The sequence below is a fragment of the Gallinula chloropus genome (assembly GCF_964237585.1).
Source record: "Gallinula chloropus genome assembly, chromosome: 3".
In the NCBI taxonomy this organism is placed as follows: Eukaryota; Metazoa; Chordata; class Aves; order Gruiformes; family Rallidae; genus Gallinula; species Gallinula chloropus.
In genome coordinates, this window is record NC_140087.1 from 847,402 (window position 1) to 871,891 (window position 24,490).

Sequence of the window (24,490 nt, forward strand, 5' to 3'; positions counted from 1 at the left end):
TTGTGCCGGGATCTGCCTCTCGGCTGCGCGTATGCTGCGTTCCTCAGTCTCCCCAGCTGGGTTAGCAGCAGCTAAGAAGCCACTGCTCCAAGTGTGTATGCACTTTGTTCATAGGTTGTTTTTTTTAATGAGAACCCAGCTCTAGCACCAGTGATAGGTTTGCAGGATGCCAAAGTAAGCAGGAAAAGTGCTCAGAAAGGTCGAAGGCTGAAAAGCATTATCAGTGTCCAGAGAACCCGGCTGTCACATTTCCAGATAAGGATGGATTAGGTAAACTCTTAACTTGAGATTAGGAGTAATGTGTTGCTAAGCAATAAAATGCAAAAATGATACGAATTCAAGTACCCAACCGTTTGGTTAAAAGCTTGTTATTCAGAGTATTTGTTATCTTAAAAGAAAGTGTTGAATATATTAAACAAAACCAACATGAAAGTAGATGGTTTCTTAACTCCTGCTCTGTACCACGCCTGTGTTTTCAGATCGCTTCCCTTATTTAGCACCAGAGGATTCCTCCCATTTAGTTTCAATCCATCTTTGTCACACACTCCTTTCAGCTCGTTACCTGTTTTTTTCAGTAGCGATAGATACAGTCACTAAAAACAAACGGTACACTGCCAAATCAAATTCAATAAAAAGGTTTGCTTAATTTGAAATCTATTTGTGTTTCAATTTGGTGGTTAATGGAAAGGTTGTTTGTTATGAAAATGTACCTTCAGAGCATATTAAGGGTATGCAAGTGTCACTATTCAAATTTTGATCTGATTCTGAAGTTTGGCACTGCATGAGCTCTAATTTATAATAAATAAATTGGGAATATTTATAAATATTTTTAAAATCCCAAACATACTACTAGATGAGCTGGTATGAAGAAAATTAAATCTGTCACAGCCCAAACCAGTACAATCTCTGCCCCTTATTCTATACCATCTGTGCCATGCTCAGGTCCCGTATTATCCGATACATCCCCATTAATCACTCCCTTTCTCCCCTGACCATCCTTTGATACACAGATGGGTATCATTCCTTTAATCTACGGGCCACCCCTGTAAATGTGAATAAAATACCCACTGAGTTTATCTCTTCAATGACCTGGGTTCCAACTGTTACTTGTTCAGGAGAGAGGCAGTGTGTTGTGTGGAGTTACTCACTGCCCAAAACTATGCAGGTTGGGTCACACTTGCAGGGCTTGTTGTGAGGCTTGTCCTCTACTCAGGTGTTTTCTGCTACAGTACTTCCTAGAACACGTGAATCAAACAACAGGTTACAACAATTTGGAGTTATATCCATGCTAATCTCCTTCAAATCAAGCCATAAGGTTTAATACTGCAAGTAACTCCTCCCCTTGCCCATGCCCATGGTCTGGCATAGGCTTATCCACAGGCTGCGGTCGCTACAGGTGAGTACCTGCTCCAGCCACAGACGGTTTGGGCTGTATCTGCTCCAGCACGGAGCATGAACCTGGAGTTCAGACTGTAGCTGCAGCATGCCTATCACAGCCGTGCAGAAACAGCGACAGTGCCTGGGCCATATGCCAGCCCAGGCACGTGGCCAGTGCTGTTATCGAAATGTTCTCAGGCACAGCAAAGCAAGATGATAAGCAGTGCAGCCAATATCAGCCACTGGCAATCACTGGAGTCTAATATACAGCCGAGCTGCACGTGCAAGCAAAGCAAAATCAAAGCCCATTCCCCCCTCCCGTGGGCAGGCAGGTGTTCAGCCATCCCCAGCAAAGCAGGTCTCCAGGACACATAACAGTTACTTGGGAAGGCCAACGCCATCCCTCCGACTGTCTCCCCTTCCTCCTTTTCCACCCTCCAAGGTTTCATTGCTGAGCACGCACATCATACGGTGTGGCACATCCCTTTGGTCAGCTGGGGTCAGCTGTCACGGCTGTGCCCCCTCAGAACCTCTTGCACACCCCCAGCCTGCTGGCAGAGAAGGCCTTGAGGCTGTGCAAACACTGCTCAGCAACAGCTAAACCGGGGAGGTGTTACCAACACTGTTTTCAGCACAAATCCAAAACACAGGACTGCTAGAGTGATAAAGAAAGTGATCTCTCTTCCAGCTAAAACCAGTACATAAATTTACAGAAGTAGCAGATTTTTCCTTTGGGAGTGTAAATGATCAGCACAGGCACCCAGGGTGGATTTCTGCTCCTACTGACATCAAATAAAATAGTTTAGCAACTGGAACATTATGGGATCTTATCTCTTTTTTTTCTTATCTATTGCTTTTGCTAATTTTACCTAATCATTGTACTAATCTCACAAACATTACTGACCACATAATGAATATCTATGAAATTTCTGATAAAATAAGAGTATAAAACTTCATGAACATTAACCAAGAAACATTGACTTTTCTGTTTAAAGATCAAGGCCCTCTCTTTTTTTCATCCCTATCAAAAGACAGCTGTCCTATAAAAGCAATCCATATGATTAATACTTAAGAGTAAAGAAAACAACAGGGAAGAAGGAAATAATTATCAGTTATCCTTTCCCTTTTCTGTAACCAAATTGCAAATTTAAATGACCACTCTGTGTATAGCCTGACACTATACAAATGCAGGGCTATGGTGTAGAAAAACTCACTCCCCTCCAGCCAAATTGCAGTCCTCAGTTTGTCTGGCACTTCCAGAAATGGAAAGACAGTTTTGAAGAATGCAGGCAGGGCATCTTTGCCATATACATGATAAAACAAGCACCTTGGGGGAATAAGGAGAGACATTTCTGGACAGCACTGTGTTGAGCCACTTTTAATTTTCACTACAATTCCTGTCATTTTAGGCTACTAGTACAAAGCAGCTGGAAGTCCCCTAAAGCCATCAAGAACTAGACAGGGCTTACATATCATCAGTTAAAAGACACCTTTATACTCATTTGTCATGCATGCTCTAAAATGAACGGCACTCACTTAGGGAAACCCCCCCCAAAGCTTAGCCATTTCTCTCACAAATGTTTTCACCCCTAAACAAGTGGTCATTTTGATCAACATGACACTTTCGGTCATTTTGAAAAGTGCTTCTCCTGTTCTGTCTCTGATGAAGAGGGCCATTTCTTCCTGATGCAAATGCTGCTTTTTCCTGTTGTTTGGTGAGGCTTGAGGCTCTGTTACTCAACACAGAGTCTGGTGGAGATTCCTGCCTTGTCAGAGACACCTGGGTGCAGTCTCAGTGTGTAAGATCTGTACTCTTCCTCCACTGTGTAAGACCTTCCTCCATATGGCCATCTGGTTCCTTTAGGCAAAGCTTAGGCCTGACCTGCTGTGGCAGTTCTACTCCATGTTCTCAGTCAAAAGTATGGTCATAGGTAGTTCAGTTTTGTTAAAATGAGACCTTGTTAGATAAAGGGTTAATTTAGGAGATAAATCCCGTTTGGGACCCCTCAGGGGGTGTTGTGTGAAGGGTAAGGATATGCCCAATTAGTCATTACACCTCTGGTCGCATTCCATGCACTGAACGATTCACACATAACAAAATACCCCATCAACCCAGTCACATTCCTTGAAGCACCACAGCCACCTCAAAGGAGTTGGGTCACTCTCAAGGAGAACTAACATGACAGTCTCAAATGAACGAGTATTTTATTCAAGCAGCAGACACAGATTCTTTGGATTGTTGGCGACAAATTCAGTCTGCAAAACATTAGTAAATACTAAAGACCTTAACCACTGACATGTTAAAAGATGTACAGTAACTCTATAGAGATTTCTAAGTTTCCCAGGGGAGGCACTGGGCGAGACCAAGTGTTCAGATCTTACCCAAGGGTGTCCTGATGGGGGTGAAGAGAGGCTCACAGCGTCGGCTGGTCCCTGGGATCAGGGTGAGGAGCAAGGGTGTCTTCCCTGACACAGTGGTATCTTTCCTAACACAGCTCGGATTTTGGGCTATTTTTATGTCATTTCTTATCTTTAAGGTGGCGCTCGAGGGACTCCAGTCATACACACCTTTATTGGGATTGGTGTAAGGTTCTCTCGCCTGGTGTTTAAAGGTACAGATTAATGGAATTTAGAGCGCATGCTCAGGGGGGGTGGTTGCAGCTTGGAGGTGTGTTTGGGTATTATGATGACATTATAATGAGCATAATTCACCAAAAGGACAGCATTTTGTCAAATTCATGACAGGTTGTGGGACAGGGACAGCAGGGATGCAACTTATCAGTTCCATCTTAACCCTCAAGTTCCATGTTATCCCAGAGTTTGGCTGTGACGTCTCCACTTTGCTCCATCCTCTGTGTAGCTGTCTCAGGGACAGTATGTCAAGCTCCCCTGATGTTATTAACCTTCACGATTGCCTTGGAACTTGTTACAAAGGAGGATGTTTAAGAACATTATGACTGAGTGGGTGCCTGGCATTTCAGCTGCTTATCACCCTGCAATGTTTTGTAAATGTTGAGCCTTTCAAAATAGGGTTTAGCTTTTAAGTTACCATTTCCTCCAGTCATCATCCCACAGCGGGTTCAAGACTATAATGTGGTCCAGTTTTAAAATTCAAAATTGGGTGTAGGATTTGGGTGGAGATGTGGACCAGGACTCTGGCTGCGGTTAGATCAAGTGTGTCTAACGAAGATAACCAGTTAGATTTGGGTTGGCATGATAAGTACAGTTTAGAATGAAGGTTGGTCACTGACCTGAAATCAAGATAAAATTGTATTAGGCACAAAGCTGTGGAGAGATTGCGGATTGGTACATATTAAAGTTGGATCAAGATCTGGAGCCCAAGGCACAGTTAGGAATGGATGTTGCCCATGAGTGTGACTGAGCACTAAAGCAGATAAAAATGAGAATAGTAGACTGGTCCTCAAAATAAAGATAAGACACAATGGCGAGTAAACCAACGTATTTTGGGCTCCATTGCCAGTCCTGTTATTGGTCACTATGAGAACGGATTAAACACTTCGCACAGAATTAGAATAGAAACCCATCCTGGGCATTGCCATTTTGATAAAATGAGCCAGTCTGCCCATGATGGACAAGTCCTGACACTAGATGTTGATGGGACATCCAAGGGCAGGTCAGATCGTACAGCAACACACATCAAATAAACACACAGTGAGGATTATAATGAATATTTCTTACAGAATGACGAGCTTTGTCTTAAAACTTAGGACAACTCAATCTTCAGAGCAACACAAGCACGTACAAACAGCCCTTCAATCATATCCTGTTTCCCATAATGATTCACTTCATGTAGGCATAAGTAAATAGCACACAGGTATGGATTTGCTGATTCTCAAACAGGCATTTTCCATTACTGACAAGAAGGCACCGAGTTGAATCACGTGTACTGCTGCCTGTTGGCTACAGCACGGGTCTCTGCTGGCTATGCCAGTCCTGGTGCCCCTCACATCACAATTTCCCGGGGTACTTTTAAAATTTGTTTGTTCCAGTTCTTATTGCTTAAGTTCTCTATTCTTCTAGGCCCGTTTACACAAAGGCTGTTTACATTTACAGCAAACAATCCTCTATCCAGTTCCAGTGAGCTTTTCCCCTATGGGCACGCCCCATTACTTTCCAGTCTGCCCCACGTCTGAAACCAGTAGTTTCTGGCTGCTCCGAGGCCTTTATCTATCTGCTAGAATTTGAGACAAACAGCTCTTTTCCTCTGCTGTAGATGTCAGTTTGTATCTTGCTACCAGCACCAGCTGAACTGAGGTTCACTGCCAAGCAGCCACAGCCAGGTCACAGGACGTGGTGTCGGGGTCACAAAGCTGCAGATTTTTAAACCTATCCGGATTTAGCATTTTATTTTTAATGTAAAGCCCCCTACATGTGGATAATATACCCTCAGACTTTTCTGATGAGCGCATTTTCAGCTTATTCTGACTTCGGCCTTTCCATGGGCATGAGTAACTGTCGCTCGCTGGTGAGGACAGCGGGCTGGGCGCCACAGCGCCCTGAGGCAGCCGCGCGGTAACGAACAGGAGCCGGGTGTCCCCAGGCTGCTCTCAGAGCAGATTATTCAAAACACAAAGAGGCCTAAGCACGCGATTTCGCCAAAAAACCCCAACTCCCAAGTTTGAAACGGCTGCCGGTCCCGGGGAGAGGGGCCAGGCTGGCAGCCGCCGCGCCCCGCGCCGGGCACAGAAAGACGGGCGGCGCCGCCCGGAACGCTGCGGCTGCCGGACCGGCCGGGCGGAGCCCGCGCTTCCCGGGGAGCGTGATCAGCGACGGAGCTTCCGGCGGGGCCAGGGGGCGCCGCGCCGCAGTCAGCGCCTGACACAGGCCTCGGCGGGGCCGCCGCCTGGCTGCGGGGCCTGGCCCGGCACCATGGCGATTCCCATGGTGCCGATGGAGACGCAGCTGCAGAGCATCTTCGAGGAGGTGGTGGTGAGTCCCTCCCTGGCGCGCCGCGGGGCCGGGGGATGGCGTTGCGGGCAGGCCGGGCCGGGCCGGGCCCGAGGCTTGTCCAGGCCCTGCTGCGCGGCGCGGCCCCGGGGTGAGAGCTGTGCCGAAGGAGGTGAAACAGGGGGAGCGCGGGATATATTTTGGGTGGGTTTTGTTGGGGGGTTTTTTAGCTTTCATGGCGCGCTACGTGCGTTGAAACGCCTGGGGGTGTGAGACAGCCCTGTCCTCCATGGCGGCGGCTCGTCCCGGCAGCGCGGGCAGGCCTGTCGCCCGGGAGCCCGGCAGGGAGCTGGCTCCTCGCAGCTGAAAGCCCTCTCCCGAGGCTTTGCAAGGAAGCTGCCGCGGAGTGGGGCTCCACATGAAGCATGGGAACACGGATTGCCTATCCAAAACCAAGTTACAGTGTGCTGAGTTTACTGGAGAAAATAATCAGTGTAAAGAGAATAAAGAGATGTTTTAAAGGAGACTGAGAACAATAAATGCCTTGACCAACAGAGTGGTGTGAGTGAATTGTGGAAACACACCTGCACAGTGGCACCTCCTAAACGAAACATGGTTTGGTAGGTCATTGAAGTGGAATGCTGTAGATGGAAGGGATCTACAGTGATCATCTAGTTCAACTGCGTGACTGCTTCATTGCTGACCAGAAGTTGAAGCATTATTAAGGACATTGTCCATCTGCCTCTCAAGTGCTGGAACTCTTGGGGCATTGACCACCTCTGTAGGAAGCCTGTTCCAGGGCTTGGCCACTCTCCCAATGAAGAAATGCTTCTCAATGTCAAGTCTAAACCTCCCCTGATAGATGGGTGTCCTGTCACTGCATCAGAGGGCAGTGAGGTCTCCTCTCAGCCTACTCCCCAAACTAGACAAACCCAGAGACCTCAGCCACTCCTTGTAGGCCATGCCTTCCAGCCCTTTCATTTGCTTTGTTTCCCTCCTCTGGACACATTCAGGAGTATTCACATCTTTCTTAAATGTTGGGACCCAGAACTGCACGCAGGGACTAAGATGAGGCTGCCCCTGCACTGAGCACAGCAGGATCATCGCTCTTGTGATGGCTGGTTAGTCTGTGTGTGATGCACACAGGATCTGGTTTGCCCTCCTGGCTGCCAGGGTATGCTGCTGGCTTATATTGAGTCTGTTGCTGACCAGTACCCCCAGATCCCTTCCCTCAGAGCTGCTGTCCAGCCACAGGTGCAGAATCCAGCATTTGGACATGTTTAATTTCATTCCGTGAGTCACTACCCAATGCCTCAGCAAGGTGCCTTGTCCCTCAAGAGTCAATGGTACCTCACAGTTTGGTATCACAAGCAGACTTGCTAATGGTGCATTCGTCTCCTGCATCCAGGTCACTGATAAATATGTAGAGCAGAACTGCCCCTAGAAGGACAGCTGCTGGCCGCTGTCTGCCAGCCACATGTAGCCAAGTTCATTACAACTCTGAGCTCTGCTTTCAGCCAGTTCTTCACCTAGAGCAGTGTGAACCCACCTGTCTCACAGTTGGACAACTTGCCCAGAAGGGTGCTGTGAGGGACAGTACCAAAAGCCTCACTGCCATCCCCAAAACGACACCCACAGCCTTCCGTTCACCCGCTGGGCAGGTGACCTTGTCAGGGAAGGATATCAGATTCAACAGGACTTTCCCTTTGTGAATGCAGCAGTGGCACTTGCCTGAGCTTCTGTGCAGGACAGAGGAGTACCAGTTCCTCCCTGCTGGAGAAAGCTGTGGTAGCAGTGGCAGGCAGTCTGAGGCGGGCTGGTTGAAAAAGATCACCAGAAAGGTTATTACATGCTCTTATATCTACAGTATAGAAATGAAAACACATAGTGATCTGTTACAGATCACAACTAAGTGTAATAGGGGATTCCTACAGAACCCAAAAGAATTTGTTATATAGTATTTTCCAGAACCTCCTTGCTGATGCATCATAATAGTGATGTAGAGGCCTTGAGGCAAAACGGAGTTTATAAAAAACAGAACAACAACAGGGGATAGAGGAGATAGTTGTATATAGTCTTTTCACGTACTACCAGACCATGTAATCATTCAGTGAAATTTAAGAAGAATGGGTCTAAACTGAGATGGGAAAGTAGCTGCATATGATTGGTTTTATATATGTGTGTAAAACTGTCCTGAAACACGCCCGGTACAAAAACTCGGTGGGATTCAAAAATAGTCATTTTTTCAAAGTGTGAAAAAGGGGTTGCAGTAACAGAGTCAGTTTCCCCAACTTAGGGAAATAAATTAATCACTAGGTCTTCAGAAGAAACAATACCCAACAAAACCCAAGGCAAAACGAAAGACCCTTAATCTGGATCCGTAAGATACGTTGTCTACAGCAAAGCAAAGTGATCTCAACTTTGAAAGAGTCTGTTGCAGCAGATGAAATGCATCTGATACAGTCCCATAGCAGTGCAATTGCTGGTTTTTGTGCTTCATCCTGGTGGCCTGACTCTTCCAGGAAGCCTTTTCACAGCCGCTAACTCGGGGTTTTTCTCTTACAGAAAACAGAAGTAATCGAAGAAGCTTTTCCTGGGTGAGTGTAACGTCCTTGTACAAGACTCTGAATGCATGTAGTTTTCTACTTGTGCTCTTTCATGGGATACTGCTAATGACTAATACTCTTATTTGCTTTAGTATGTTTATGGACACTCCTGAAGACGAGAGAACCAAACTGATCAGCTGCTTGGGTGCTTTTAGACAGTTCTGGAGCAGTCTTTCCCAGGTTAACAATTTGTTGCTTACGTGTACTTTATATACTTACTTAATGTAGTGAAGCCTTATCTAGTAGGCAAACACTTAAGCTGTAACCCTGTCCAGTCATTCAGAATCTGGTTTCAGATATGCTGCAGTAAAGAATATAGGAAGACTTTGCAAGAAAATCAGTTTTAACATTTAAAAGATTATGTGGTTGTTCAGCAGAGCAAATAGATAAATGAAAGTATGAAAGTAAAGGAATTAACAAAAAAAAAAAAGGTGGGTTGTTACAGGATTTCTGGTAGATGTGAATAATTAAGTGAATTATTAGAAATAAATAAATCCAAAAAAACCAACAAAGAACCAGGCTGGACAACATTAGCATTTATAATCTTGTTCCTCTGTTAGTTTTATTTCTTCACGCAGGATACTATATTAATTTTACAGGTTGTTTCACTACCTGTAAATTCATTCCTTCTCCCCCTTCTGCTTTTTCAGGAATCCCATGAGCAGTGTGTACAGTGGATTGTAAGATTCATTCACAGCCAACATAGTCCTAAAAGAATTTCTTTTCTTTATGACTGTTTGGCAATGGCAGTAGAAACTGGACTTTTGCCACCCAGGTAAGCTATGTTGGAATGAATTGATAAATAGGATACATGTAAATTGTAATACTGGAGGATATTTTACAATTATATTGAAGAATTATTACTGGAGAACACGTGCTTGTTATCTGTCATTCATTCTTTACTGTCTCCTCCTGCTAGGATGGTTTGTGAATCCCTGATAAACTCTGATACGTTTGAGTGGGAGAGGACCCAGCTGTGGGCATTAACATTTAAACTGGTCCGGAAGATTATTGGAGGGGTAGACTACAAGGTATCTTCCCCCCACTCTTTTCTTTGTGATAAGATGTGATTTTCTGGCTTGTTTTTTATGATTTTAGGTCAGAGGTTGAAAGTATATATCCAGTGGTTCGAGGTCTGTTTTGATGGCGGAAGAAAAAAATGAGGCAATTTAAAATGCTTTTTCATAGTTGAGCTTTACCTTAATAAATAATTCTGTAACTCCCCATACACTTCTCTCTTATTACACAGTCATCTTCCCTCCCTCTTTCAATTACCAGATAAATAACCCTAATGCAGTTGCAGAAGTGGTACACAAGGAAAAGTAATAGTACCAATGCTTAAGGCTGAAGTTGTTACGTCTGTTCTGACCCTGTTGCTGCATAGGAAAAATGTCGTGGAAGCTGAGCCTTTGGCAGAGTACAACTATAACAGGAGTAGGAAACCCTGCATCCCATGCAGAGAGTCATCTCACCTGAATTGGTGAGCATGTTAGAGCAAGAACCATACAGGGCAACATTGTCCCTGGGTCAGGTTGCACAGGGCACCGTAGGTTGGATGTCTCTGGGTGCACGTCACAGTCTCAGCGTTTATTTTCTCGCTTGGGGTATCCTGAGATTGAGAAGTTGAAAAACAAGTTACGTGCCATTAGTGTTCACACTCACAGTAGCTGTCTTGTTTCTGGAGCACTGGAAGAAACAGCTGATTTGCCTGTCAGAATAGTGTCTGACCACGTTGCTTGTGTCATCTTTCTGCCAGAAATAAAGAACCTCCAGGAATGTTAATTTTTCTGTGCTTTCTTTCAGGGCGTGCGTGATCTGTTGAAAGTGATCCTAGAGAAAATCTTAACAATCCCAAATACTGTGAGCTCAGCTGTTGTACAGCAGCTCTTAGCAGCAAGAGAGGTAACTATCTGAATTTTGAGTGTTATCACTATAGAGGAAGATAGGCCTCATTCTTTTGTTACTAGTGAGTTTCTAATGGCTGGGGTGGCTCTCTGGAGTTGGCACAGTTCAACAGCAAAGACCTGCTCTTTGTGCCCTAATTCTTTTCTGTAATAGCGTTTTGTATAGTAAATAAAGAGCTTTTTCAGGGATGTTGTAGATAGATATCAAACAGGAGAGTCAGGCCCAATGTTTGACTTGGCTAAGGTAATAGGTATGAGATATAATATTGAGATTAATTTCTTTTTTTTTTCTTAGTGAATAAAAATAGTGATTGTTTTCAGTGCTCTGTAGGCAGACGTAGAGGCAGAGTTTTCCTTGAGTTCAAACAGTCTAATGCTTGTACAATTAAAAAGAGATTTTCAACTAATGAAGTAGTATCAGAATACAACTTCAGTATTTTAATTCTGGTATTCTATTTTTATGGGCTGCCTCAGACTAGTAGACAGACTACACCTTTGCTCACCTTACCCAGAGTCTTCTAAACAGATGTATTTCTTTATTGATAGGTGGTAGCCTACATTTTGGAAAGGAACGCCTGTTTGTTACCTGCCTACTTTGCAGTGACAGAAATCAGGAAACTGTATCCCGAAGGAAAACTCTCCCACTGGGTAATGATATGATATCAAATCATCTGTCTGGAGTTTTATTCCACAAAACCCAAAATTGCTTTTATTTTGTTAAAACAAAGTTTAAATGAAGATGTAAAATTTTCTATTCAACAGTAATCTCTGTTTAGGCATGTAAATTAAGACAGCAGCTCCCTGTGTTCTTGCATTAAATTGATATGGCTTGATACTCAAAACTCTTCAGGCTCCAATTTGGTTTTGTCGTGCTTGCCTACCAGTTTTTGCTTTCCTTATGGCTTCAAGATGAGAGAAATCACTTGAAATAGCTGACCAGTGCTTGCTTTATTTAAATTCAGTTATACAGTGTACAACCAAAATGGTGATTGTTTCAAAAAAGAATGTAATGTTGGCCCAGTTTTTAATTTTGTATTCTGTTAAATTAGCTAGCTGTTAGGAAAGGCATAAAATCCTGACTCCCTTGAATTAATGGAAAAGCTGATACTGACTTCTTTAATTCTGAGCCTGCTAATCTAGGTCCTTTATCTTTGTGGAATTCGTGTTCAGAGGCAAACAGAGACTTGTTAGGAAGAGAAACTCTAAAGCTTGTCTCCCATCATCTGTTTCTAAGTAGCGAGCACTGAAATAGTACAGTGTGCACAGGAGAAACATTCATTATATAGGCTCCAATTTGAATGCAAACTGAGAAGAGGGCTTTCTGCCTCTTCTTCATAGGGTCACATTTTTCTTTTTCTGGTTTCAGGTTCTGGCTGATTTTTCTGACTTGTTGAAAGGTGTAGGAAGCTAGTTATTGCAGTAGATTTCTGTATGTTTTATTAAAACATATAAACCATTTTTAAGTTTTAAATATTCTTTATCAGCATCTGCAACATAAACCCTTAACTTGTTTTTTCTCCTCTTCTCCCCCAGCTGCTAGGTAATTTGGTATCGGATTTTGTGGATACCTTCAGACCTACAGCAAGAATAAATTCAATTTGTGGTAAGAGAATGTCTTAATTACTTTGTTTCTTAGAGCCTTTTGGGACATTTATTAACCTAAAAGCAAAATGATTCAGAGCTTATGTTTCATGTGGTATCTTTATTCTTGTTAGTTTGTTCTCAGACTTGCCTCTCTTCTGGTTTTGCTCTGAAGGGGAAAACTCATACTGAGATCCACTGCCGAGATGTGCTACTTGTTACATGGCCACACAGTTTATAACTACAGCAGGTGTTAAGAAAATCATAGTTTTCTGTGCTCAGGGATTCTGCTTTAGTACAGATCCACTTGGTATGGTAGTCACAGCATGTTTTCTAACTTCAGTTTCCATTGGAGCTTTTGTAGCTTCTCAGCCTCACCCTGCTGTTGCAGCTTCTCTGGGTGAACATTTCCTGGCCCAGATGAGTATCGACTCCTCTTCTGTGAACGAAAAACTTGTCTTTGTTCAGTGATAGAAATCTGAAGATTTAAATTTGGCTGCTTTTAATTGTGTTAGCTGTTGTGGGTTTTTTTTCTTCAAGAAGATAGAAAAGTTTTCTGTTTGCTTTGAGAATTAGGTAGCTTCACAGCTGCATTAGATCTGAGCAAGATTTATTGCAGCTGAGCTTCTTCAGTGCAGAGATGAAGAATGTAAATTCATCTGTAGTGTTCCACAACATTTTGTGTTTCAGGGGCATGTAGTCATTCTTCTACTGAAAGTGTGGCATTGAAAGCTTTTACATGTGTGTCTCAGAGGGATCACACGAGTTTTTACAAGTCTTGTATGTGTAAATGACCTGTACAGGTATGGGTGAAGGGAAGAAATAGATATTTATTTACTACTTGGTTTATCTGATAGCAACATGGCCAGTCTGGAGAACAGAAGTCATGGAATTCAAACTAACAGGGAGATTTGGGGTCAAAGTTGAGGTACCTAAATTCAGGTGCTGATGTACCCATTGGCCTACACAGGCTGAATTGACTACTAGGTCCCTACTGACTGTAACTGGAGTACAGATGTTTCTGTTTGACTAGTTCACTGAGCAGAGTTCTACAGACAGGTTTTCTTACAGCACCCATGAAGGAAAATCAAAACCCTGGGTTATATACTTGGATTAGTTATACCATTTTCTTTATGGAAAGGATCAGTGTACCAAAATCAAATCCCTAGGTGAGGGAACAATCTCCTGATGATATAAAAGAGCACTTTTAGATTGATACTTGCAAATGCTTTTTTTTTTTTGAGGTACCCAGTCAGAACAAGTGGGGAGTTTGCTCCTCAGATATTTTCTTAGTTGAAAATTAGTTAGAAAAAATAAAACCGTCCTGAAACAATGCTATGGTTACAAGCTTTAAACAGTGGAGATGTTGAGGGGAGCATGAAAGTTGCTGAGACCAGCTTTTGCATCAGTGATTAAACAATAGACTAGTTTCACTGTGTTAGAATTTATGTTTCATTGCACGTAGGTCGCTGCAGTCTTCTTCCTGTGGTAAATAATTCGGGTGCCATGTGCAATTCATGGAAACTGGATCCTACAACCCTTCGTTTTCCTTTGAAAGGCCTCTTACCCTATGATAAGGTATGCTTTATTAAGCTTCTTAAATATGTTCTATTCAGTAGATATGAAGCTTCTATGTAACGGGGGCCTGGGCGGGGGGGGATAATTGTGAGTGTCTGAGTGTTCCAGCTTGACTAATGTTGAAGATGCAGATGTTTTCACTGTGTTCTATAGTTCAGTGGTTTCATGCTGTATGCAAAAGACCTGTGAAGTACTGTGTGGTATAAATTCTGCACAGGATGCTGAAGAACATAAAATGTTTAATGTGCTGTGGGGGGACTGTGGTGTGTGATAGAGCAGAGAATTGATTGAAAAATCAGGTTAACAGTGGGGTGTGAAAGAGAATGGGAAGGTAATTTCTGTGCTTTGTTATTCTGTGGGAAAGATATATTTAAATAATGTAAAATTAAAATAGCTTGTTTAAACTTAGAACTCTGAGTGTGAAATTGTGTTGTACTGAAAGAATTTAAAAACTGTAAAGCATTGGGACAAAAAGGCACATTGTCCAGCATCCTGTTCCCTGTATCCTAGGTTTCTAAGGAAGGGTATAAGTCAGTCTGTCTAATGAGATATATATATATATGTTTAGTGTTCATACTATAGCCATTATGATTTTAAGTGTTTCCTGAGGCAGATTTGGTCTCTGTATATTTAGAAAACTTTCCTCTTCCAGAGATTTGTTCAGTCTTCTCTTGAGCCCATGTAAGCTTTTAGCATCCTCAACATCCCTTTGACAAGGAATTGTCTCCTTTTGGTCGTTTTGATCCTAGTTTCAGATAGTGTTTTCCTTTAAAGTGATTCAGCTATTGGAAAATACAGTGAGCAGTTGCTCTGTATCTACATTCTTCATGCTACTAATCATTTGTATATATCCTGGTCATGTGCTTCTTCAGTTGTCTTGCCTAGCTTCCTTTGAGTTCTTGACTGTCTTCCAGTATTTCAAGGCAGTTTCAAATAATGTGCCATCCTTTTACTGGATAGAGTATGTTCTACTTGTTCCCCATAAAGTCTGTCATTTCTTAAGAGCTGTGGTAATTTGCTCCTTTCTTTTGGGTATCAGAGTGGGAAGATTTGCAAGATAATAAATATCTGCATAAATTAAATATTCATTCTTACATTGCTTAACTCAGTTAAATGTAAACCATGTTAAACATACCCTTGAGGCAACATATATTTGTATGTAATTGCTTTTTTTATTATTATTATTATTTTTTAAGGATCTGTTTGAGCCACAGACTGCTTTGTTGAGATACGTGCTGGAACAACCGTATTCAAGGGATATGGTCTGCAATATGCTAGGTCTAAACAAGCAGGTACTGTACTGTGCTGTAACATGTGATTTACTTCTGCATAGAATCTGCACTATTCTTTTTCTCTTTTCTTTGCTATAGCTAACTAAGCAAAACAGTTTAGGTCTAGAGAGTGATTTTTAAATTTTTTTTTAATTTATTTTTGTTTTAAAAATATTTTTATGAGATCATATTAGGTTAATTGGACACTGTTGTTCCTATCATTTGTATATTGCTTTACGAATGTTAAATTGAAAAGTAGAGATTTAAAATATGATTTTTTTTTTGCATTGCTTTTTTTTCCTATAAGGCCAGCCTCAAGTACACCTGTGACAGACATAGGAGACTGCTAGCTCAACCAATAAAAAGAATTACTGTTCATGTCATTAGTTTTTAAAGCATTGTTGTACTCTGTTGTACTGGCATGTTGTAGTACTAGAATAGTGAAAAGATGGGGTTTGGTTTGTTATGTTTTTTTCTTTTTATACTGTAGAGTGGGAGGGCTTAGTCTGACTTGGGGATCCTTGAGGCTGGCCTCATAGTCACTGTTTTGTCTTTTCTTTTTTTCTTCCTTTATTTTTGTTCTGTCCTGTCTTGTCCTGCCCATCCTCCAATGCTCTAGACCTTGAACATTGCTCAGGTATGTTCACAACCTTACTGTTGTATTGTGACTAACGATACGCTGGCCGCTTCGTAGCCACTGATTCCAGTTAGAGAATACATGTTCAGTCAGGGCTTGAAATTGGCAGGACTATTAGTCATAGGCAAACTCTTCACTACAAATCTCTAGATGTATGAGAGATGTAACACTGACAGTCCTAAAACATTGGCATGGACTGCTGCTATTTCCCTTACCCATCATAAGAACTTTTATTTTGTCTGCTGGAATTTTCAGATGAGGAGAGATTCTTAGTTCAAAATTTCTTATGCTGGTGGAAAAAGCACCCACTGCACTTGATTTCAAAATGACAAAGTCACAAATATATAATTGCTAAAAAAAAAAACCCACCACAACTGTACTAGTGGAATTTCCTTTAGCATTAGGAAGCTTCTGTAGCAAATGTCCCAACAGGCAATTACTGTATTCTCCGAGCTAGGTGAGAGGTAGTGCAGAATACCATGTGAAAAGTAGTTCCTGAAAATTCAACTACTTGTTTAAATAAACACCTGAGCAAATTAACCAAGTGGAATTCTGCTTGCCATTTGAAATTCTGGGTAGTCTATTTACAGTCAATCTTTTGTTACAATAATCAGTTCCACGCTTACCTTAAAACACACTGTTTAAGATTTATAAACTAGCGTTGCTGTTTGCAATACTATAGTGAAGGTTGTGTCAGTGTTTCCATTTAAGAAACTTTTTTCAGATTTGTAACTTGACTATAAAATTTACATGATCCTGAAACCTTGTGTACATTTCCCATTGCAAGTGAAATACACCAGTGCTCTTTTTGGATTGGGACAGTGGTTTTGAATGTGCAGGTGCCTACATCTTGTCAAAGAATCAGTCACCTGTGGCAATTTATTGTATTTGAGACTTGAAGCAGCTCAAATGTTAAACCTTGGAATTGAGCTGCTAGGATTAATGTTGACATTAGTGGTATTGGTATTATGTGTCTTATTTCCGTGTCTACCTTCAGTTAATAAATATTCCTCTGTGCATCTTGTAGCTAGTAAATAGTACAAGATCTAGACAAGACCACTGAACCCATTTTATTCTTCTAATTATGGATGGTCTGTGCCTACAGATCAAAAAACAGTGCTATTAAAAATGCTGGGGTTTGACTTCTTTACTGTCCTCTAAAAGTAATTGAAGACAATTGAAATGAAGTAATGAAATATTTTGATCTGTACTCCTTAAAATTTGTTTACTAGCATAGGAATTCCTACACAAAGTTTCAGCCTGCAATGATTTTTTATGGCCAAGGAACAAACTTGAAGAATGTAGCTTACAGAGGAAATGCTGACAGAACATGAACTATAGCTGTGCTACTGCAGTTACACCAGCATAGAGGTGTTCGGGCTGTTGAAAATTTGGGAGTTACAAATATAAATGTCAAGTAGGGTGTTGTAGTGGTATAGAACAGGAAATAATGTTCCATTTAAATATTAATATACTCTGTTTAAAATGGTGGAAAACATTATAATTTTACTCACTTTTAGGTTCAAATTAGCTTCATGTTATAGCCAAATTTGTGAATGTAGCCACCTGACAAAAAGCAGTAGTGTGCTTTTCACAAGTTGTGTGTTGATGCTTTCAGTGAGATGGCTGGTAGTTGTGTGGTTTATTATTATACCTGAATTAACTTGCAGAAATGAATTCTCAGTATAATGGATGAGCCTTAAAAATGCAAATAGTGCCAAGTTTGTTTCAAAGTAAGGACAGTAACACCTCAAAGCAATGGTCGTTATTTATTTATGATCATTCATGTGAAGCTGCTTGTGTGCCCTGTCAACTATTTGCACAGGCCCAGTTGCAGGATTGGAGCCTTCATTTGAATCATTTGGCATTACAAACTAGGTATGGTTCAGCCAAATTTGTCCTACTTCTCAAATATTCTTGAAGATGAACAATTAAATTTTCTGGTTCACTCTTACCTAAACCAGTCTACGTTAGCAAACTTCACTCAAGCCATCTCTGAGCTGTGCTTAAAAAGGAAAATAGAAAAGGTACAAGTCCATCTGTCCCATTAACTGTGCAGAGAGAAAAATGAAGGTAAAAATTGGAATGTTTATAGATTCCAAAGTTACTTTTAGGATTCTAAGTTTTACTATAGGGTTTTGTTGCAGGATGAGGTTTTCTAATACCTTTATCAAGTGTATGGTTTGAAGTCCAGGTGTAATAATACAGACTTCAAAATGTTCCTTCTCTTGGAGTCTGGGTATTTTGATTGATTGTTACTGGGTACTTCTGTGTGGGAAAGTGCCTTCTCCTGCATACCTGTGTGGTATCGTATATGTTGTCGTTGTTTACAGTTGGACTCTATGATATTAAGGGTCTTTTCCGGCCTGAAAGACTCTGTGATTCTGTGTCAGTTTATATTCTGCTGCAGGGGTGATGCTCCCAGTACTTACTGTAAATAATTTGTTCAGATATGTAACAATCTGTTTTTTGGAAAACTGCTAACAGTTCAAAATGTCTTCATGCACAGATACCAGATTAAGGTTCAGTTTAGAGATCCTACAGTTGGTTCTTACAGCCAAGACTAGTAATGTCTTAAGGACATGAAGTCACCTGGAAATGTTGGGTTGTATTTTTGCCTTCTCTGTATGTACAGACTTGCATGAAGAATAAAATGCTGGTTTTGTGTGCATAATTGGAGTCAGGATTGTATTGCAGCCCTCTAAACAGTGAAAAACTTTGTTAACCTTGGATTTCTCAGTGTTGGGGAAGGAAAGAGAAGGTCATTTTCAGGTGTCTTGTTTCTGTAATTTTATATTAACTTCTAATTAGCAGATATGATATTAATTATTTTGTTCTTCGGATAGTGTATTTGGCTGGCCACCTTTTTAACAGTGGTGATCTGCAACTTTGAGTAGGAAATTTTCTATGCCACACTCTGTTCAGATGAATGTGTGGTTCTGTCTTCTAGTTACAGACCAGGATAGTTTGCTTGGGCAGGGGGTGTTTATTTCATGTCTGTCCATGGATGGTGTGAGCAGAATCATGAAGTGAAAGGAGTGACATCATGTCATACTCAGGAATTTACTTTCCTTTTCTTAAAATAAAATATTGTAGGCTGATGCTAGGAACTTACTGTCCAGTATTATTAGTGTTAACATGGCAGATTACTTAAGGGCTGTGATGGTATCTTACATTCTTTCTGATTCGAGAGGTGCGCTGAGAACACTCGAATGCCGCGTCCTTGTTGAACTCAGCTCTGGCTTACTTCTTACTGGGGAAAGCTGGAGAATGCCCACCGAGCCTGGGAGGAAGAGAATCAGGGGCTCTGCAGCAAACAAGCTTTAGGCTTTGTGCCTTGGTAGCATACAGTTGTGGAAGATGGCAGTGAGATGAGGGTATTAACTATTTCAGGCATTTAATTAGGCGTTTTTAATTGCACTTTTGGACACACCCTTTACACATGCAGAGATCTTGGACTTTGCAGTTTGGTCTTTAAAAATCCATTTCTTAAAGAGTTGATACTACTTATCTGTGAGTTAATACATTGTTTGCTTAAAATATTTGAAAGCTATAATAGCTTGTAGCTAGCCTTACTGACTTCTTAAAATACTTTTCTTTTAGGGAACACTGTTAATGCTGCCTGCCCACCCCCACCCCCCCACCAAAAAAACCCACAGTCATCAACCAGAAAAACCCACCAAATACACCCAATTGAAGCTCTGATACACTTTAAAAACAGTACTGCTAGTCCATCAGGGAAATTTCAGCATCAAATTGTTGTGGTGGTGCTGCTTTTTTTCTTTTTTTTTTCTTTCCACCCCTGTATTTCTTTAAACAGTTTTGGCTGTTTGTTTGGTCTTGGGGTTTTTTTAAGCCATACCAAAACATGAATCCCCACTTATTTGTGAGGGGAATCAGCGCTCTCCTATACCTTTATATACACATCTCAGTATATTCTGAGATGCTCTTCACTTGTAGGCAGTTAACAAAACAAGGTCCCAATCCTGCAAATTCTTATGCAGCACAGTATTTTATTTCTGGATGCTCCAAAACTATAGATACAAAATTTGTGAAAAAATGTATATTTACTAAAAATACAGAAGAAAAAAATGCCAGAAAATGAAACATAAGATAGAATTAAACATAAGATAGTTGTATTTCTTATTGAAAATTCTTCTTAAAGCAGCAAAAGCATGGTATTCACAATTAAATAGTGTTTGTTTTTTTTTAAGTTTCCTGGCTCCTAAATTTTTCCCAATCTTTAAATTATTCAGAATAGTGAAAAATCCTACTGGAAATTCTGGCTTTCTTTTTAACAGTGATGTTTTCCTGTTGTGTTCTTTGAATAGCTCTATTCTAAATTAACGTGGCCTAACGAGATGAGGCTTCTGGACGTTTACCCAGTGCTTAGCAGACTATTAAATTTCAAGCCCTGTACGTAGTAGTTTTGCATGCTGGATTATAAACTAGTCTGTAGTGTTGTCTGTTGCACCCTGCTCTGCTTCATAATTAGTTGCTTTGGGAGTGGGGGGAAACAGAACCAGGAAAGACCTGAGGGGCTCTCAGCCGGGGCGTTACGGGGGGCTGGCAGGATGGTGTCCTGGAAGAGGAGGTGGAACTGTCATCAGTGCTCTCTGCTCTGTAGTTAGAGGTTTGTGTTAAGCATGCCTCAGGAAAGCACAGCTGGGATTGTAGCTTCCTGCAGTTTTGAGCTGTTGAAGAGCATGCAGTAGGGGATGCTGTTCACTATGTCAACTTTTCCCATTCTTGCATTTTATTTTTAATTGAAGAGAATCTTTTGTCTTCTTTTTTGTTTTCCCATGGCAAAAGACTACTGGCAATGAAGGTAGAACAAGCATCTCCTTCCAGCATCTCTCTTTCCTTTTGTTATTTGTTTCTAAATTAAATGGGGTTTTTTTTTAGGCTGCCTGGCTAGTAAGTGAAAGAACTCATCTAAGGCATCCCTAAAATGCTTTTTTCAGTATTTGGGAGGTATTTTTAAACTTTTTTACATATACCTTTTTGCCTCTAGAAAGGGATACTGCATTTTCATGAGTAGTGTTTGAGCAGCTCAGTTCCTTTTCTTTGGTATCATCAAAGTAATAATGTTTTCTTTAAGGCTGCATTATGTTACAGGCATCAGGTGTAAAAAAAAGAAAAAGAAAAAAAGAAAGGTGTCCATTCCTAAACACCTGAACAGAGATTGGAGTGAAACAAACGGAGTAACTTCCAGAATGCTTGCACTGTCTGAAATAGCTGAGATTCCACAGAGCTTTTTCTCCTTAGTACTTCCTGCAAGTCTAACAATATAAATGCAGGGTACTGAAACATTGTTGCACTAAAGAACTTGTGATAAGTGACATTACACTTCATGGTTTTAAAATTAATATTTATAATCTGAGGCCCAGACCACTGGTAGTGGGCTGCTTTGCATACAGCTAACGTGTGTCTGAATGCAGGATCCATTCCTTGATTGTTATTAAAAGTCATCAGGGAAGGTATGTGTTTGAAATTATTTCTGTGTTTGCAAAACTCATTAGGAGTGTGGCAGTCTAAATATAACATCTAAAGAACTCTTATGGGTAAGACCATTTCTGTTCTATTTGCAGAATGTAGAACATATCACTTTGATTAATTTTCAAGTCTTTTTGATCTTGTCTTGTACAGGGTAGTGCTGTGCCAGGAGGACAGCACCTAATTATAGGGGTATTAAGCAGATGTTAATTTTGCTGCTAGCTGTAGGTGAGCTCAAAATGAGAGTGAAAAGAGAATAGCCACTAAATACCTGTATTGTGTATTGAGATGTTTCCTCTGGGTTTGGTGTTATAATTGATACATCTTTATGGTGATGTCTAGTTTTGAAACAGATGTAGAGCAGAAAAGAGGAAATAAAACACAAGACACAACAATAAAAACCCAAACCAAGCCAAAGAACCCACACCAGTGTGTCAAAACTGCTTTCTGTGAATGCAAGATTAGAGAAATAACATTCTTTATGAATTTATTAAAAAATACAAACAACACCCTCCCCCCTCCCAAGATGTTATTGCACATTGATGATCTGTGGTTTGGAACTGAGAAGAGAATTAATCTAACGTGTAATGAAATGTAGAAACCATTGTGACCTGTAACATAGTGCAGCTTTAATACACTGGCTTATCCTTAACTTGAGTTCAGACTTCATTTCATGCTTCCCAGCCTTCTGTCGAAACACTGTACTGTAACTGCAGTTGTACAAGTTGTGAAGTCAGTGGCAAGGCTTTTGGAATACTGTATCTGATCTCTGCCTTGCAGCACAAGCAGCGCTGTCCTGTGCTGGAGGACCAGCTGGTGGATCTGGTGGTGTATGCCATGGAACGGTCTGAGACTGAAGAGAAGTTTGATGATGGTGGAACCAGTCAGCTTCTGTGGCAGCATCTCTCCAGCCAGCTCATTTTCTTTGTGCTCTTTCAGTTTGCAAGCTTTCCTCACATGGTCCTGTCACTCCATCAAAAGGTAAATGGTTTGTGTCACTCCTACTTGGTAAGAGAGATTTTAAAACCAAAACACGTTACAGAACCCCAAAAAGTCATTCACCCCTGCAAGAAGTACCTTCTGTGCAACAATTACTCTTTGGTCATTGTGCTCTGTGAAGTCAGTCAGATTCTCAGCTTGTGTTGCTGTGAGGTAGGTTTGTTTTCATTCAGTTACAGGATGTTGCATTATATTCGGATCCAAACTGTGCCAGTAAGTAGAATAAGGACGTAAACTGCCATAATTCAGAAGATGCTAGTACTGCTCTGTTCATCCAGTTTGCAGCCAGGCTTCAGAGTGAGTGCCCCCTTCAGTTTGTGAGCTACAGAAACATGCTGTGTAAATGGGCAGGGGAACTTGCTTTGTTTGTCTAATCAATCTAATCAAAACAATGTAATCAGAGATTATCTGTCCCATTACAGTGATAGTGGCAATCACAAAGTTGTCACTGCTTCCTAATAGCAATTCCCTTTAAGCCCATACACTTCCCAGTGTTTTCCTTTTCTCTGGTGCTCAGTGCCTCTCTCATTTCTAAGGGGGGTGGTGCCAGTCCTCCCTAAGAAAGGAGAGGAGGGGTTACAGTCAGTCAGGAACATCCTGGGCTCTTTGCTGAGAGAAACTATGGTGTGGGTGGGAGAGGAGTGTTCTTTCTCCTCACCATAGGATTGGCTTGTGGCTCTTTAGATACTGTTTCTAACACAAACCACACCTCGTCCACTTTCATCTGTCCACAATTCCATGTTACATCAAAATTTACTATGTATGCTGTGTTTTACTTGTGATAGATTCTAGTTCTCTCTTGTCTTTGGTGTCCCTGAAATTAGCTTTACCAGGGTTGCATTCCTCTAATTACTGTTAATGAACCATTGAAACAATAGGCATTCTACAAGGCAGCACAAATCTAATCTAAACCAAAGTTAGATATGAGTAGAGGTTAAGGTAAATAATAGCAAAACAACTAAACGTGGCCAGATGAAGCCAGGGTTGTTCTGGTTCAGAAACTTCCTTTATAGGTAAATATAAAATAGAGTTAATATAAAACCTGTGGCCTGGTAGTAGCAATGGCAATGCTGTACCTGGCTACAGGGCTACAAAGGTCTGATATTTAACAGTTGGTGACTTTTCAAAGCAGTGATCTTCAAGAGCTAAATACATTCTGAACCATTACCTGCTGTGGCCCTCCCAGTCTGTGCTACAGCTCAGGTAGCTGCTTGTCATCTGTATGAAAGCACTATGTACATTTCTGCCTAAGTCCTATAAATGTCCTGGTAACCTCTGCTGGAACTGTTTCAGTCTGCCCTCCTACTTTTGTAGGAGTCTTTGAAGTGATACTTCTTCTGCATGCAGTATTTGTCAGTTACTGAGTGTTTGTGACAGTTGGCAGGTCGTGGTCTCATTAAAGGAAGAGACCATCTGATGTGGGTGCTACTCCAGTTTATCTCTGGCAGCATCCAGAAGAATGCACTGGCTGACTTCCTCCCAGTTATGAAGCTTTTTGACCTCCTGTATCCTGAAAAAGAAGTAAGTCTTCTCTCTGAAATTAAAAGTTTTGGTTTTAACTTTTAATTCAACCTGAGAATCTCATATGCCAGTGTAAAAATATGTCTAATTTTTGAACCACTGTTAGAGCAGTGTGCTACAGAGTTGCAGAAAGATGTTTCATAACTAATTTTTTCAGGATTTGCTTGCAATGTTTTCCCAGTAACCACATTTGTGCAGTGTCTTTAGGGGTGAAACAGACTTCAGTTAACTCACATCTTCCTTGGCTTTGGTTTGACTAAGGTTTTGAGAACACTTAAGGAATAATGGGAAATGTTATTGTTACATCTGGGATGTAGCAGAATAACCCACTGAGAGACACTTTGAGGTGCAAAGAACTGAAAAAGACATTTTGAATTTGTTCTGCATTAATGGTTACTTAAAAGTCATTCTGCAGTAGCAAATCAAATCCTAGTCATGCTTTGTACATTCCTCTGAAATCGAGGTGGATCCTGAGAAGGGGGAGATGGGGGAAGTTTGAAACTTGCACTGTGAAAGTGTTGTCAGCGTGAAGCCCAGAGGGGTTGGTCTTGATAGCATAGTGCCTTCTATTTTGGGTAAGCAGCATTGGTAATGCAAATGTGTGGTATACCA

At 41.2% G+C, this 24,490-nt stretch overlaps 1 protein-coding gene across 7 annotated transcripts in view; it reads left to right on the top strand.

Annotated features, from left to right (window-relative positions):
- Positions 1-6,267: 6,267 nt before the first annotated feature.
- The window catches only part of MED23 (mediator complex subunit 23), a gene marked incomplete at its 5' end in the record, with an annotated part of 37,233 nt that continues 19,010 nt past the window's right edge, over positions 6,268-24,490 (top strand). For 3 of the 7 annotated variants that reach the window (XM_084261803.1, XM_084261805.1, XM_084261807.1), the window contains 12 exons: positions 6,289-6,327; positions 8,851-8,882; positions 8,984-9,071; positions 9,542-9,666; positions 9,811-9,922; positions 10,695-10,793; positions 11,342-11,443; positions 12,329-12,398; positions 13,842-13,954; positions 15,151-15,246; positions 22,139-22,339; positions 23,735-23,878. In XM_084261803.1, coding sequence (XP_084117929.1) covers positions 6,289-6,327; positions 8,851-8,882; positions 8,984-9,071; positions 9,542-9,666; positions 9,811-9,922; positions 10,695-10,793; positions 11,342-11,443; positions 12,329-12,398; positions 13,842-13,954; positions 15,151-15,246; positions 22,139-22,339; positions 23,735-23,878 — 1,221 coding nt within the window. Of the gene's footprint in view, positions 6,328-8,850; positions 8,883-8,983; positions 9,072-9,541; positions 9,667-9,810; positions 9,923-10,694; positions 10,794-11,341; positions 11,444-12,328; positions 12,399-13,841; positions 13,955-15,150; positions 15,247-15,844; positions 15,863-22,138; positions 22,340-23,734; positions 23,879-24,490 lie in introns of all 7 variants that reach the window. The other 4 variants (XM_084261801.1, XM_084261804.1, XM_084261802.1 and 1 more) reach the window with 4 other exon arrangements.